Genomic DNA, 16,435 nt, shown 5'->3' with positions numbered 1-16,435 from the left:
TCAAAACTGAACATTATAATCCTCATGAAGGCAGGATTTATTGCAGGCCCCTGGAACGAGCCGTGCACAAGTAGACACTATTAACTTCAACACTCTGAAAGGGGTTATTCTGTATAATGAGTAATATTACTTTTGGTGCTTTATAAACATTTCTTTCCTCATACTTTTGGACTTTTACATCAGTATAGAATTAGTTCACTATAGAAGTACTCAATATTTTGTGTGAGTAAAAGTAGCAGTACCACAATGTAGAAATGCTCCATTGCAAGTAAAAGTCCTGCATTTATATGTAATTTTACTTGAAAGTACACTCAAACCATCAAAAGTTAAAGCAGTCGTTATGCAGATTGGCTCATTGTGCATTTGATAATTATCACGGATGAATGAACATATAAGCAGCAATTTAATGTTAGAGCTGGTCTAGGTGAACTACTGGACATACATTGGATACTTTGATCTATAAATATACTCTATAAGACAAACATGTGTTTTAGGTTATATGTTAAATCTTGATCAGTGAAGTAGCGGTCAGATACGTGCAGTGAAAGTACAATAGTTCCCTTGAAATGTAGTGGAGTACAAGTATGACGTAACATAGAAATACCGAAGTAAAAGTACCTCAAATCTTTACTTAAGTACAGTGCATGAGTAAATATACTTAGTTACTTCCTACCACTGTTTAATGGGTGTGGTACTTTTTCTACTTGAACTTAAGTGAACACGCTGATGTATGTTGTTCTCCAGCTTACTCGAGTGATCTGAAATAAACAGAAGGCAAACATGTTTCACATGGTATCCTCTGACATGCGCAGTGAGGGGCTGGGGTGGGGTGGGGGGGTACCTTGCTGGGCCGTCCTGAGCTGGAATTTCCTCCCGACTACTACAGGGCCAGCTCTCACGTGTGCCCATGTGTTTACCGGGCGAAATCCACGTGTGTGAGCCAGCAGACCCCGCCTCTGCACGGGAGCAGAGCCTCCCCGCCCACCGGAGGTCATAAAAGTTTAGCCCATGTCCATGTCTGCGAGAATACTTGGAGAAATTGTCAAGGAGGACTATTTGTCGCCTAAGTTGCGTTAGATTTATTCGGGGGTCTGGTTCAAGCAACATCAGCCTCGGGGATTTTTCTCGGCATCAAGGGGCTGTCGTGAAACTTGAAATAGAGAAAAACAACACGGTGTCAAAAAGACAAGCCCCATTCAACAAGTTTGAAATCAGGAGGATTTGAACTGGATTCGACTGCAGTCGACTGACAGTGTAAGTGAACTGACTCTGAAGTCATGCTTCAAATAATTTCTCAGCATTTGACGAGTTCAGTTTGTGGTTTTGTTAGTTTGTAAGCTATATATATGTATATTTATATATATATGTGTGTGTGTGTGTGTGTGTGTGTGTGTGTGTGTATGTATATATATATGTATATATATATATATGTCTGTTTTTAGATTTTAGTTTTCCAGGTTTCAGTGCTTCACTCAGAACTTAACCAGAAATCTCCAAAACTCACACAGACTTCTGGTTGACCTATTTTTATTTGAGTGTGTATGGTGAGGGAGGTCGGCCGGGCTCCAGGTAGTGACAGCCCAGTTTGGCTGGTCAACACGAGGGCCAGCCTCACGTGGAGCAGCGTAGTAAACTGGGCAGGGTCTCCGTGGCTGCTGGTTCTCGCCGAGCCGGTGCCTCCGCCGCACATGCATGACTCGCTCTTCCCGCCACAGCCTTGAATCCCTCCCCTCCCTGCACAGCCGCGCCCCGCTCCCCGTCTCTGACGTCGCGTCTGTGTGTGTGTGTGTGTGTGTGTGTGTGTGTGTGTGTGTGTGTGTGTGTGTGTGTGTGTGTGTGTGTGAGTGAGTGAGTGTCTGCGGGGGGGGGCAGTCAAACCCACGATTAGAACAGACTAATCATCATTTTCTGTTTTGTCTCTGCTTCTTTATAACAGGAGAAATTGTCTTAAAAGTTGAATTAAAGTTTTAGAAGTACGGTATTTACCAAAGATCTGAGGAAGTCCTCCAAGCAGGTCTCCAGACCCCATTTAGTAGTCATAGTGGCGTCCATAACTTTGATGTGTGACTGTGGAAAGTTGCTAAAACTTTGTGCAGAAGTTTTTTTTTAAAGATGACTAGACTTCTCACATTTATCAATTCCTGTATTAAAAATTAATAAACCCATAAAACAGTATTATAACTAATATACCATCTACCTTTTGCTACCTCATGAATAAGTGAGCTGTGTCACTTTCAGACCCTAAACGATGTTATAATGATCGACCAGCAAAGATGCATTCGTGTCTCTCAAGCGACTTCAAATTGAAAGTTCAGGTTTGACATCGGTCTGATTCTGACATTAAAAAAAAAAAAATCCATTCTAAACACTCTTACGGCTCCTTAACCCATAGTGTTATCGTTAGAAAAAAAAAAAAAAAGTTTCGTAAACGTTACTTATAATATTTGCTTTCAAATGAATCACCCCTTCCTATACGAAAACAGCCGAATTAAACCTTTGGGGATGACTTGGGAAGTGTGGCTGCGCTGCGGTCACTCGGATTCGATTTTGGCTTTCTGTCCCCGGTGAACTGAGGATGAGCGCCCGGCCGCACCTGGGGGAATGCCCCGTTACACGACCTCGGTCTCGGCCGCTCCGCTGCTGCGGCTGCGGCTGCGGGCCAGTCAGATGATGCAACGAGAGCTGTTTTGCCGGATGTTTTACCAATCAAATGAACATGGATGATTCCGGAGAAGACACCTCGCGGCGAGGCTCCGATGAAACGTCTAAATCGGCCTGGAGTTTGTGAGCCCTGGCGCTTAATGTGGCGGGTCCACAGCCCATGTGTGTCTGTTTGAACTGACTGTTAACAGAATTGCTTCACCGTGTCCCGTGTGACCCCATCATGCGCGTAGAACTGGATAAAATATCATCTATTTAATCGTTATTAGCCACCTTCATCAGTGGCCTTTATGTTATTACTCCGATTACAGTGACCTCTCCCCTCCTTAATGCCTTGAGCTTGATAATTAAGGGCTGGGGCGGGGTTTCTGTTCGTAGTTCCCTGAAACGGGATTCTCGGGAATCCCGCACGGCCCTTCCTGGATGACCATAATGACTTATTATTCTCCTAAAACACAACCGATCTCTTCCTGTACTTCTCACAGGGAGGTGTAGGGTCCGTTGGAAATAGCCGGATATGTCAGCGCTGTGCAAATATATCGGCGTGGAAAGCGCTGATCCGATCATTAGATTTCTAAATCCAACCATTCCGTTCCGCGAAAACCCCCCCCCCGGTCAGCGGCTCGCCGGTCCGAGGCTGCCACCTAGTGTTCACCCCCCGCGCCTACAGCGAGCGGCAGCTGCGGGTAGGACTTGTCCCTACATGTCTCGTCCGAGATTATGTCCGGGCATATACCAGCGAGTCTCCTCGGAGCGCCCAGTGAGTCACTGGCAGCTATAAAGAGCTCCCTCGCCAGTCGCACCAGTCTGAGATGGTCCGTGGCGCTCGCCGAGGAAACTCCCGACGGCTCAGAACGATGGTGAGGCTGAACTCTACTTTTAGACAGATTTTACTGGCGTCGGGATCCGGCCGTTCACTTGAGATCACTTGAGCGAAATCGGCGCACCTCTAACCCGTGAGAGTCTAGGATTTAGAGCTGCGACGGTTAGTAGGCGAGTCAACCGACGGGAAAATTAATTGCCAGTTAATATGATAATCGATGAAGTAATTTTATTTTTTTTTTTACAAGCCAAAAATACCAAACATTGGCTCGTCCCACCTTGTCAAATGTGAGGGTTTGACGCTTTTCTTTTCTGGCAGATGACTCGATAATGAATGTAACAGTTAGTTGCAGCCCTACTGAGAAGGATCCAGCTCAGTCCCTCCCATGGCGAGAACTGTCACTGATCACCGGGGACGTCCAGCAGCGGCTTTTGCCAACTAACCCGTGTTTTTAACTCTTTGTTTCCCGCAGTGCAGAACCATGGCTACTCACACGCGGATCCTGAGCTCCCTGGGGAACGGCCCCGCTCGACGAAACCTGTTTGGCCCAGTCGACCGAGAGCAGCTGCAGGTGGAGTACCAGGCTGCCTTGCGGAAAGACCTGGAGGAGGCTTCGCGGCGCTGGGGCTTTGACTTCTTTTTGGACAAGCCACTGCAGAGCGGCGATTTCCAGTGGGAGGGCATCCCAGGTACCAAGGTGCCGCTGCTCTACCGACCCTGTATGCTTGGGCTGGGACAGAAAGAAGGTCAGAGGCCGGCAGAGGCGGCAGGGATGCCCAGGGGGGGAAGGGTGGAGCCGCCACAGAGTGGGAAGGAAAACGTCCCGGGTACGCCAGAGAGATGTGCCCTCGACCTGGAGAACCTGGAGAAAACACCAGAGAGAAGAGAGAGCACAGGGATGAAGAGGAAACAGACAAACATTACAGGTACATATTTAAATATTAAAATAGTGAATGTGTAAAGTTGTGATTTCAGGTGGAATTGTATGAGCTGAATTTCCTGTTTTTTTGTTTTTTTTTGTTTTTTCCCCAACAGATTTCTATCAGGCTAAAAGAAGAGTAGTTTGGATGCCGCGCAAATCCGGCGAGTGATTTATGGTGCGGTTCACTGCAACGGTGCCAATGTTCCAAGAGAACCACACAGACAGTACTACACTCAGGAATACTACGTTCTGCACGGACTCTGCACGGTCACTCACCAGGAGGTCTTGTACCCAGTGAATCTTCTGAAAACAGAGGGGACCTCAGCTACACATGATTACTACAAAATTAATTAGGGTACTGTATTCACTCTGAGCGGGTTGGTGTTTTTCCCAGTGGTAAGAAGGGGACATTTGAGCAGAGAAGATTAACGGTAATCTCTGGAATCAGTGGATTTATACTCATTTGGATGAAGGGGTTGCCAAGGTGTTGACTTACATTTCCTACTGTACATTCCACAGTGCTGAAAACGCAGTCTCGTCTCTGCTTTGTGGGAACTCTGCGCCTCCAGCAGGACGGAGACATGATGAATGAGCATGTTGCTGTACACACTTGAAACAGATTTTATATTATGTTCGTTAACAACATTCTGTCTCATAATGAAATGAATGAGTGTCTGTGACAAAACTGCAGAATGACTGAAAATGGTAGAGAATGGATGAAGCCCTTTGGCTCCTTCGTTCAAATCCACTATTGTTTTTCTACAGTGTTCTTTCTTTATGCGTATCATGAGGGCTAGTAGTCTTTTTTTTTTTCTTTTACAAGCACTACCTGTCCGAAGTGTATTATACATTATATATCCAGCTGTACAATCATGTTGTTTTTCTACCATCATGTACTCATAGGGAAATGCTTGAAAAACTCTGATATCCTGTACATGCAGTTGCTTTGCTTAGATTATAAATGACAGAAGTGCCATCATGTCCTCTTCCATCCACTGTATGTTGATTCATTTTCAAAGCAGATCTCCCCAAGTGCCCTGTTCAGACTCTGACATGCGTACGGCACCAGATAATGTAGCTTACGAGTCTAGCACCGTGTCTTTGGAACACTTACTAACACTTATATTTAGGTTTATTTAGATACATGTCAGATATTTATCTATAGAGTTTAATACAGCACCGTTGAGTAGCATAATCATTAAAAAAAAACAACATTGCAGTATTGCACAAAGATCTGATAGATGGTATATCCACAGCACCCAGCATCATGTGCCTTTAAGGCATTTGTTTCGGTATTTGAAGCTCCATAAAGGACAATCAGGAGAGAGTGTTCTCAGAAGCAAATTAATTATTTACTAAGCTAAAGCTATGTGCTTTATTCTTTTCTGTTTGGACGCATAGTGCAATTTAAACAGACAACGTGTTATTATCTGCCTCAAAACAAAGACTATGTTTTTACATGACACTTATTTATGTCTATGTTGGCAAACCCTGCTGCTATGGGTAATCTGAATGGGTGTCAAACAAGGTCACTGTAATGCTAATCCTTATGAACTGACAGCTTTGAATTGTGTGCTGCTGTAAATACGAAGCCAAGCAAATAAAAGCATTACCCCAAACAACAAATGCACTTCTGTTGATAGATGCTTATGCACAGGTCCTAAATATTGTTTAATGTTAAAAGCTACAAATGGAAAGATCTATCCTTATTTATTGTGAGATACTATGCCTTGAGTTAATTTAGTTTTTGTTTAATTATTACGAGAAAACCCAAATTCCAATAAAATGTTAAAATGAATTTTCTTGTGAATGTCTTCACTTTGTCGTCACTTTTGCTTTGGTCTCTTTCATCTCACGCAAGTATGTGTGTGGTGGTATGTGTGAGAAAAGAAGGCACATGATGAATAAATGTGGGATAGCGAAAAAGTAATTTCTGCTCTTCTTTCTTTGTTTTTCTTCCTTCACAGTAAAAAAGAAAGCCTGGTCCAGTGTGTCCAAGCGCAGTCGTAAGACAAATGCGAAAGTACCTTTTTATGCAAGCAACTAACGGTGGTTAATGGTTTGCCAGCAGCAGTAGCGGCAGAAGAATTTAGATCAGTTACTCCAGTAAAATTAGCCATAACACAAAGTAAAATACTCGAAATAAAAGTAAAAGTACAGAAGTACTATTATCAGCAAAACATACCCCAGTATCAGAAGCAGAAGTTTGCATTATACACATCTAGGAAGCATTTAAAAGGTTGTAGCTAATTTGGACCATTTTATATCCTGTGGGGTAGTTTAATCTATAAAAGGGCATCATATTTTTAAGTTAATTACACTCTAGATTAGGTATGCTACATCATGTAGCTAAAATTAGCTCCAGGTCCATTAACTACAACAGTAAAATGCTAATTACACACATTTGCATCATTGACAATAACCCAGTGATATAATGTACAACAATAAAGCCATACAGCTGCCATTTGTCTGCAAAACAAATGCTTATTATTAATTATTATTATATATAATATTTATGCTGATAATAGTCCTGCACTTTTCCTCAGGTAATGTTCTGAATGCAGGACTGTTACTTATAATGTAGTATTTTTACTGATTTTTATTTATTTATTTTATTTTTTTATGGCACAGCCTGCCAATGGATGAAGGCCTTTTAGTCTTTTCAAGACTGTGATGACAGCTTGTTTTACGTCTCTGTTTAGTGGGAATCCCTCCAAACCCACACACACTGACACACACGCTGACACACTCAAGCCACCGCAGTCTTCTGCTGTTGTGATGCCTCACTTTTTCTCGCTTTGTGCAGAGCAGTGAAAGCAAATTAAGAGAGTGAGTCACTGCTCAGCCGGACACTGTGTGTGTACTCTGGCACCACATCACTGCAGACCCACGTCAGTACACACACCGGGTGCATGTGTTTGTATTGAGTGGTTCAGGGGATGAAGCGCCTGGAGCAGGCCCTGCCAAAAGCCCTGCTGCCCCCCCCCCTCTCTCATCTGGCCTCAGCAGCACTGAGGCACCTGCACGCCTGCGCAAAGCCACCAGCCCACCCCCGCCCATCTCCCTCCATCATCTGTCCCTTAGCTCCCACATCCATTATAGGGCAGGACATCTAGCATTTGCATTTAGACTGAAAGAGAGCGAGAGTGGGGCAGAGGGAGGCGGAGGGAGCATATGACACAAAGGGGAGAGAGAGAGAAATAGATCAGAGCGCCGAGGAGAGGGAGTGGGAGGCTGCAGATATCGATGGCTTTAACAATGGACCATTAGGATCCAGAGAGGTGATAGTCAGCCAGACAACGGCTGAGGGTAGAGATATTTGAGGAGGGGGGCTCCTCCTCGGTGAGCACAGGGGGCGGAGGAGGGAGGAGGAGGAGGAGGTGGAGGAGGATGGGCCTCGAACACAGACTTGCAATGCCCCTGCAAAAATTGGATTAAAGCAGTATGGTAACGTTTCTGATTTAATTTATTGCTGTGCTGCTTGTGTCTCATCCTCATGTGTTCGCATCCACGCTTGTTGACTGATCCGTCGGGTCCATCGGATCCATCGTCTCACGTGTCACAGTGTGTCTCCTGCCGAGTGAAGGCGGCGCGGGCATGCCCCGTCCTCTCGTTTCCATGCCACCATAGACGTCTGCCATCTCCATCCTCATCACAGCCCCGCTTCTCCTCCGACCTGCCCGATCCACCACGGGGCGACCCCGTTAGATCTGAGCCTCACCGCGGCCGTCTCGCTGCCGTCTGCCGCTCCGTGCCGTTCTTGTTGTGTTGTCTCCAGCCTCATGTATCGCTGGACCCTGCGTCCCCCCTCCTCCTGTGAGCCGTATGGCCGAGCTGCTGCCTAAGCGTCTCACTTTCACGGACAAGACCGGGGAGTGATTAACCACCACGGACTGCAGTCATCTGTTTTTTCCTCGCCATTACATTGGGATTGTAACCTAGTGTGTTAAACAGACACACACACACAAACACACACACACGTACGCGCACACATGCACACACACACACGAAATGCGCACGCACGCACGAACACACACACACACACACACACACACACACACACACACTGCCTGCTTCGCTTCGCTCTGCCCGATTTATAATAGCACAGGGAGCTTGTGCCCATTTCACACTGACACGCAAATGAAATACAAATAAATCCCGGCAACGTCCCGTCCAGAGAAATGAGAGCAGCGCTGTGGGGTGGTCGGATGTCTGCGCTAATGTTTGCTGGGTCTGATTACGGCGTCAGGCAGAGGGTCATTAACAGTCCCGCCATCTGCCAAGATACACATGTAGACATATTACTGACCGGGGAACCCCCCCCCTCCCCTCCCCTCCATGGACCACTGAGATGTCAGCACAGGGCTCATGGTTCAAAGGGATTACAACATTACTGGGTTTTTTTTTTGGGGGGGGGGTAGACATTTAGGTTGATGCCAGGATCACACCCAACGATCCAGGAGACACACGAAGAGATTTCAATACACGGTTTGATTGTTTTACAGGAGCCTACGGTACGATTTTACCCTCTCACTCCTCATAAATACCTAATGGGTTTTCGAAAGAAGGTGGTTTTAAAGTAACTTGCTCGTGGCGACGCCTGGTTTCTGAGGCAGTGCAGAGCAGGAAGCAGTGTAATTATGTATCATCTAATTAATGCATGATGGCCTTTCTGTGTACTCATTGATGCCTCCACCAAATCAATGACCGGCATTACCAGGGCTGGAAAGTAGCTAGCTGCAAGTACTCTCGTTTCATATGTGGTTTTTTTTTTTTGGTCATGTGCTCAGTGTTTTCTATTTTAAGAATTTCTAATGGTTTCATAGAGGTTTCCTCTTAAAAACTCTGTAATTTGGTAGGAACAAAGCTCTGACGAGGTTATTTTATACAGTTTTGTGTTAAGTTTACCAGCATTTGTTCATTTCTAAATGCATTTCATTGAAAAAACTGCTCCGGTTAAACCAGAGTAAATATTTGTTCATTGTTCATGTATTATTGGAAAACTCAGCTGACCTTCTGTCCTTGGACTAAAAGACTATCTGGGTTTAGTTAATGGAAACATACGTCCATTCAGTAAACGTCTAGGAAATAATTAATAAATTATGGACCCATAAAATAAAGCATTACTAATATTGCACATATAACAATTTTTGGAAACCAAGTATTTAAAGGGGAGTTTGTCTGTTATGGCATCTTTGGATGATATTCCAGCTAAGGTTGCAAGAACTTCTTTTCCCCATAAAGCCCAATCTGTGAGGTAAACTTTTTTTTTAAAATAAAAGACAAATAATTACAGTCAGCCAAAATCAGGACGCCACAAAGGCTTTTTCATAGTACCTCAAAATAATCTTCAAAAGAGCTGCCATTGTAATTTTATTTGAGTAGATTTCAATTCAGGCAATGCTTCTTCTATTGGATTAAAGTCGTATTAACAGTAATTCATCTGGAGTTGTTGTAGACCTCTTTCCAGCCTTGATTACCTCCCTCTGCCCTCATGTCCCCTCAGCTGGACAAGAGTGAGGTGGCAACTCTGGGCCTACCCTCCACCACCAGCCATGGAGGCTCTGACAGTAACATCAGTGCAGACGGAGCGGGGGCAGCGTCTGGGATCATGGCCGGGGGCGCTGAAGGGTCGGTGGCCGTCGAGCCACAGCGGACACGTGCTGCTCTGGAGCACCTGCAGCAGAAGATCCTGAGGGTCACCGAGCAGATCCGTGTGGAGCAGGAGGCGCGCGACGACAACGTTGCAGAGTACCTGAAATTGGCCCACAACGCAGACAAACAGCAGGCGTCCAGGATCAAGCAGGTCTTTGAGAAGAAGAACCAGAAGTCAGCACAGACCATCGCACACTTGCACAAGAAACTAGAGCACTATCATAAGAAGCTAAAGGAGATAGAACAAGTAAGTGAGAGCGTGTGTGTGTGTGTGTGTGTGTGTGTGTGTGTGTGTGTGTGTGTGTGTGTGTGTGTGTGTGTCTGTGTGTGTGTCTGTGTGTGTGTGTGTGTGTGTGTGTGTGTGTGTGTGCAGTTAGTTAGTACGTGCACATGTGACATCATTTATGTGTTGCTGTTTCTGTACTGTGACTGTTTTGAACGATTATATCATGACTGACACAGACAAGTGTTCTATATTTGTGAGGACAGTTGTGTCCATATATAGACTGATGGTTCTCATCTCCTAACACTTATTTAAACCAATGCATCATCCTGTCTCACCTAATTCTCTACAGGGCCTGCTTTCCTCATCTATCTTCCTACAGTTCAATCCCTTAAACCTAATCACCTCTCTCCTACCTTTGAGATCCTCCACTTCTCTGCTTCCTCATTTCTCTTCCCTCTCTGCAGAATGGACCAGCCCGGCAGCCTAAGGATGTCTTTCGGGATATGCAGCAAGGATTAAAGGACGTGGGGGCCAATGTTCGTGCTGGGATAAGTGGTTTCGGAGGTGGAGTAGTTGAAGGGGTCAAAGGTGGTGTATCTGCCCTCACTCACACAGCCGTGGTCTCCAAGCCGAGGGAGTTTGCCAGTCTTATCAGGAACAAGTTTGGCAGCGCAGACAACATCGCTCACCTAAAGGACACACTCGAGGACGGAGTTGGGGGCCACTCTGAGCACACCCCCACGCCTCGTGCGCTGAGCGGAAGTGCCACTCTGGTCTCCAGCCCAAAGTACGGCAGCGATGACGAGTGCTCCAGCGCCACATCCGGCTCCGGAGCAGGCAGTAATTCTGGTGGGGTCGGGGGAGGAGTGGGGATGTTAGGGCCAGCAATGGGGAGTCCCAGACTGGACGGGCACCACCACCACCACCATCACATGCACAGCTCTTGGGACTCTCTAGTCGAGGGCCTACAGGAGATCAAAGCCGGCCAGGCACACATGGAGGACGCCATCGAGGACATGAAGGGCCAGCTGCAGAGCGACTACTCCTACATGACACAGTGCCTGCAAGAAGAGAGATACAGGTAGAGATCCCCAAAACACTGGCAGTCACACACGACCTGGGTGTAAAGCTGTTATAACCTCTGGTTTACTCAGTACAGTCCTCACAGTGTAGTTCACTTGAAGAAGTAGGCTGGCAATATTCTATATTTTTGAATATTGAATATTGAACTTTCGTGAACATATCCTATGAAAAGACTGAAACCAGAAGTGCTTCACTCCATCTCTCAGTACTTCCCTAGCCTGTCCGTAGCTTTTAGCACCAAGCCCATTTATTTCTGCTGAAGATGTAAATCTTAAAAAAAAAAAAGTCACAAATATAGATATACTTAAATATACGTTAAAAAAAGGCGAAATACTTTCCTAAATTTCCTATTTGTTTCTCAAACAGGAACAAATAGTGCATTTGTTGGGGTCTATTTTCAGCTGTGGATTATCACATATTTGGTGCTCTGGCTAGTAATTAATGCAGCAGGTCACGTAGGATAAACTGAAAATAAACTCCAGTGCCCCTGTTCATTGCAATGAAGGAACATGTCAACCAGTGCAATGGTGCAGCTCACTGTTTTCAGCAGTTTTTTGGACAAGAATGGAGGTCATGGCAGAGAGGAAGAAGATATATCAGGCTTTGGATACACAGGCAATATGTGACATTTGAGACTATTTAAGAGTTGAGGTTTGATTTTCTGCATATTTTTTGTGATTCTTAATGGGATTCTTGTGTGTGTTGTGCACTGTCAACTCAGGTATGAGCGACTTGAAGAGCAGCTGAATGACCTAACAGAGCTGCACCAGAACGAGATGTCGAACCTTAAACAGGAGCTCGCCAGCATGGAGGAAAAAGTGGCCTACCAGTCGTATGAGAGAGCGAGAGACATTCAGGTAAAAAATCTGCTACGTTATTGTAGAGTAACTTAACCACAGGCTGAAAAGCGGCATTTCATTGTCTTCTCTGGTTGAAAGTTTCCAGCCTTTTTCACCTCTGACCACATCCAGCATCACCTCATGGGTATGGTTGGGTGGGGTCAGAAGTGTTTTCTGTTGCACCCATAACCACACCCAAAAGTGATGTCACTGTGTCCTGCAGTACACCTACACCTCACTGCAGTAAGGTGAGACGTTAAACAACATGATATCAGCATAAACAAGATTTACAGGGAGACTGTCCTTCCATAAAAAACCAAACCCATAGGTCGACTATGCAAGCAGCTTATTATTGCTCATTGTTGCATTTTATATGTTTTATTGTAAGGTGACCACTAACAGTCATAGTAATTATGACGGGAGCAAAGGAGGAAGTCAGGTCACGTTGTTGTAACCATGCGTTATTTTTTTTCCCACCCAAGGTGGGCCAAGACCCGTCCCTATCCCGCCACTGATTGGCTCAGACTCTGGCATTTCCTCCTAACCCAAACCATCTGACCACTCCACATGCTTAAACCTAACCAGCCAAGCCAATCAGAGGCAGGGCAGGGGCAAGTCTTTGCCACCGTTGGGTAGGAAAAAAAATATCACTGTAAGCAACAAAAATCCAGATGAGGAGGAGGTCCGGGATGGATGGATGGGATGACAAAATCGTTCCTGTTGCAAAACCGATTTATTATTGTAACCATGGTGATGAAGGTCCTCTAACCATAACAAAGTAGCTATTTTAACCCAAACCGTAATCTTTCCTTAAAACAAACAAAGTTGTTTATGTGCCTTAACCTAACCAAACGGTGACCGTTCCACAATCTTAACCATGTGTTTATTTTGTTACTATGACAACGAAGGTCCGTTACGCTCCCATGGATCATATCAGAGGATAGGGATAAAATTGCTATATGGTTGTTTGGGTTGGAGGAATTGTTGTTTTCAGGGGGGTCTCAAGTTGCTCTTTAAAGCTCCCAATAACTTGGCTTCAAATCTTAAGTATTTTTCCATAACATATTTACATATATTACATACAAACATATATTCATGACTAAATAAGAAACAAAGTTTAAAACATCAGAAGAAAAATAGAAAAAACAAAAGTAGTTATTATTTACTCACTATTATTTAAGAGTTTAACAGACAAATCCCATCTGATCTGATTCATCAGGACTGTGTTAGTGTGATTTGATCAGATTTGATTGACAGTGACCAAACAATCCGCCACCTGTCGCCATCTCTCAGTAACAAGCTGATTGAGAGGAGAAGTTAAGAGCCACTGAGGACATAAATCTCACTGTGCGGTTACTCTTCGTGTGGGTTTGTGCACACAGGAGGCCGTGGAGTCGTGCCTGACCCGCATCACCAAGCTGGAGCTGCAGCAGCAACAGCAGCAGGTCGTCCAGTTGGAGGGAGTGGAGAACGCCAATGCTCGAGCTCTGCTGGGCAAACTCATCAATGTCATCCTGGCGCTCATGGCCGTGCTGCTGGTCTTCGTCTCCACTTTGGCAAACTTCATCACCCCGCTGATGAAGACCCGAACCCGGGTGGCCGCCACCGTCCTGCTGACTTTGCTGCTGTTCATCCTGTGGAAGCACTGGGACTTTGTGGAGCTGTGGCTGCTGCCCAGCTGAGCTCCCTTAGAGAGACTCCAGAGGGGATCAGAGCAGAGAGTCACAAGCTGGTTTCAACTCAGTCACCACTGCTAAAGGATTCAGAGACTGAAATAGAATGAGAGCTGCTGCACTTGTTCCCTTTGAGTTTAAAGTGGGAGTTTCTGAGGACAAAGCATGGCACTTTTAGTTGAGGACAGGGTCAGATCCAGCCTACAGACTGCGTTGAGAGGTGTTTAGAGTGAAGAAAGTCAAAAGACATCATCTCATCTCACCCAAATCTATTGCTGTTGATGACCAACCAACGATTGCATCGCTGTCACCAAAAACTGAGTTTCTTGCAAGACATCTTTGGATCGTCTTTTCTAACTATTTATGATACATGAGTTACAAAGGCTAGAGCAACTTATAAAGACTGTAAAAAGCTGATCATGTTTTCTGTAACCTTCATGTTGAAGCTATAGTATATTTGAGAGGAAAATGTTTTTTTTGATGAATGTTATGTGCTCATGCATGTCCTCATATGTGCACTGAGATGCATTTAGCTGGCATGAGTTAACATTTCATTAATGACTAAATGAATCTTCTGTAACTGCCGGTTTGTTGTCAGAAATACAGTGCAGATATGTTGTATCCACTCTCATTCCCAGTTTGTTTCACGTCCTGGTCTAGTGTTGAAGCTTTTAGAAGCATTTCATACTTTTTGTCTTTCTTGAAGTCAAAGGAACAGTTAAAAAAACAACACGACACACAACAACAACAACAACAACGCTGATATCGACTAAAATCCACCATAATAATTCAACCATGTAAAATCTGTTCTGTCCATAACTGTTATTTCATAAACATTATTGTAGAACTGCTACTATCCACAGTGTCAAACTAAATGGCATGTCAAAGTGTATCAAAGTTTCTATCCAGTTTGCAAAAAATAATAATTGCTGTTTTATTAAACAATGTAAGAAATAAATGATTTCATATATTAGGCTGATCTTGGATATATCCTTATCATCCTTTCCTGAGACTGAACTTTTATTAACTTTGATTTAAACACGTTTAGACTTAGTATAAGAGCAACATCTTACATAAAATAAGAGCTAAAAATGGTACAATTTTCTAATGCATCTTCTATAAAAGCTGTAAATAATGGCTTTATTAATAGTTAATAAGGGTAAGTGCTTACAAAAGCTATAAAGACCATTTGTAAGCTATTAATAAGGGCGAGTTTTGGGTTGTGACGTTGTCAAAAATCCCTTGACTAATTGGCCCATATGGGCACGTCTGAAAAAGGGCTGCAGTGTATCTGGACCATAATCCATTTTTTAACAACTCATTAAGCATTTACTAATGGTTCACTAAACTTTTTAGCTGCAAGATTACAAAATAGAAAGGATAAACACCAATCACAAGGGTTTTGCGCAACCTAGAAATTGAAAAAAAATATATTAATGTGTTATTGCTGCTCTATAGAGCAGTAGTAAACGTAAAGGATTTATTTACCATTAATAAAGCCATTGTACACTTCTTAACCCTTACGAGTGCCATATTAGAAAGTGGTTTTGAAATAATAATAGTTAAATACTTAGTTTACAGCTGAAATTGTTAGCATATAACTAATATATTCAAGTTATTACATGAGCTGATTAATGAGCTGCTGACTTTACATAGTGTCACCAGCTGTTCAGAAACTGCTCTTTGAAAACAGATGTTTTGCCAAACATCAGCCTGTAGAGCTGCAGATAAAAATACAGGGAAAATGCTAAATGTTAATCTACTGTTCAGCATTTAGCTAAAATGCTAAGCTGTTGGAGGAGCAGCAGAGAAGAGTCATAAAGTCAGGAAACTGATGTTATACAGCCATACGTTTGCTAACGTTAGACAACACCTTAAGCTGCTGGTCATACCAGACCAAGTGAGACTGTAGCAGAAAAAGCCCTGGGTGTGTTGAACGGAGCCACGGTGCATTTTATTGCTTATGAAGACAACTTTTCATTTATAAGAAGAACAACATGTTATATCTTTTCTCAAATGTTACGTGGTCTCACTTTAAAGACAATAACATGTCGACAGAAATAATTAATAAAATCTTAAAATCAGCACTTTGTGGTTCATGTCACACTGATACAAAAAACACGGTCCATCGGTGAAAACGGGGACCAGTTCACTGCAGAGAAGAGAAATAATCCTTAGAGATTATTTACATCGAATGCCTCCTCATCAGAAGCATCTTTGTCTGGTCCAGATTATATTTATTCTAGGTTTCAAATCTTTAAGAAGCATTAGAGAAGCAGAATTAACAGGAGGCCTCAGATCAGATGTGGCTCTGACTCCTAATCCTGTGGATTATTTCAGTCCTACTTTACAGAACCAGTCTGTTATGATGCTCAATGTGTGAAAAGATGACTACTAGCACATTTTTCCTAACTCCATTTATGTACATGGAGCACTCATGTAATCTCCTATAGTGTTGTTAACATAGATTTTGCAGGCACTTTGATGGCTAAATGAGTGTGGCTGTGTACAAAATGCTCATAACCTGTATGAACACTCCTCCATCTTCTTCTT

The 16,435-nt window shown here is 43.9% G+C and overlaps 2 protein-coding genes across 4 annotated transcripts; both read left to right on the top strand.

The window, feature by feature from the left end:
* The first annotated feature begins 1,021 nt into the window (after window positions 1–1,021).
* cdkn1a (cyclin-dependent kinase inhibitor 1A) lies at window positions 1,022–6,323 on the top strand. 2 transcript variants are annotated; one of them, XM_040158463.1, is made up of 3 exons: window positions 1,022–1,254; window positions 3,957–4,410; window positions 4,520–6,323. In XM_040158463.1, exons 2-3 carry the CDS (start codon window positions 3,966–3,968, stop codon window positions 4,573–4,575), a joined length of 501 nt encoding a protein of 166 aa, XP_040014397.1. In that variant the 5' UTR covers window positions 1,022–1,254; window positions 3,957–3,965; the 3' UTR covers window positions 4,576–6,323. The 2 variants fall into 2 exon arrangements, with proteins under 2 accessions (XP_040014397.1, XP_040014396.1); XM_040158462.1 differs by lacking the exon at window positions 1,022–1,254 and adding an exon at window positions 3,351–3,521.
* A 1,473-nt stretch (window positions 6,324–7,796) lies between these two features.
* On the top strand, window positions 7,797–14,797 carry tmcc2 (transmembrane and coiled-coil domain family 2). Of its 2 annotated transcripts, none has more exons than XM_040115552.1 (5): window positions 7,797–7,853; window positions 9,913–10,308; window positions 10,752–11,368; window positions 12,092–12,227; window positions 13,592–14,797. In XM_040115552.1, the coding sequence occupies exons 1-5, from the start codon at window positions 7,851–7,853 to the stop codon at window positions 13,889–13,891; spliced, it is 1,452 nt and encodes a 483-aa protein (XP_039971486.1). In that variant the 5' UTR covers window positions 7,797–7,850; the 3' UTR covers window positions 13,892–14,797. The 2 variants fall into 2 exon arrangements, with proteins under 2 accessions (XP_039971486.1, XP_039971485.1); XM_040115551.1 differs by lacking the exon at window positions 7,797–7,853 and adding an exon at window positions 8,833–8,920.
* Window positions 14,798–16,435: the final 1,638 nt, after the last annotated feature.

This window comes from Xiphias gladius, chromosome 21 (assembly GCF_016859285.1).
Source record: "Xiphias gladius isolate SHS-SW01 ecotype Sanya breed wild chromosome 21, ASM1685928v1, whole genome shotgun sequence".
NCBI lineage: Eukaryota > Metazoa > Chordata > Actinopteri > Istiophoriformes > Xiphiidae > Xiphias > Xiphias gladius.
Note: the sequence above shows the minus strand (reverse complement) of the source record. Positions and strands in the feature narration are given on the sequence as shown.

Excerpts from the sequence above, each read along its gene's own strand:
- cdkn1a (XM_040158462.1), top strand. The coding sequence starts at position 3,474 with ATGGTCCGTGGCGCTCGCCGAGGAAACTCCCGACGGCTCAGAACGATG. Across the intron at positions 3,522-3,956 it reads CCCGACGGCTCAGAACGATG|TGCAGAACCATGGCTACTCA; the intron begins GTGAGGCTGAAC and ends TGTTTCCCGCAG. Across the intron at positions 4,411-4,519 it reads GAAACAGACAAACATTACAG|ATTTCTATCAGGCTAAAAGA; the intron begins GTACATATTTAA and ends TTTCCCCAACAG.
- tmcc2 (XM_040115551.1), top strand. The coding sequence starts at position 8,840 with ATGCCAGGATCACACCCAACGATCCAGGAGACACACGAAGAGATTTCA. Across the intron at positions 8,921-9,912 it reads TTGTTTTACAGGAGCCTACG|CTGGACAAGAGTGAGGTGGC; the intron begins GTACGATTTTAC and ends ATGTCCCCTCAG. Across the intron at positions 11,369-12,091 it reads CTGCAAGAAGAGAGATACAG|GTATGAGCGACTTGAAGAGC; the intron begins GTAGAGATCCCC and ends CTGTCAACTCAG.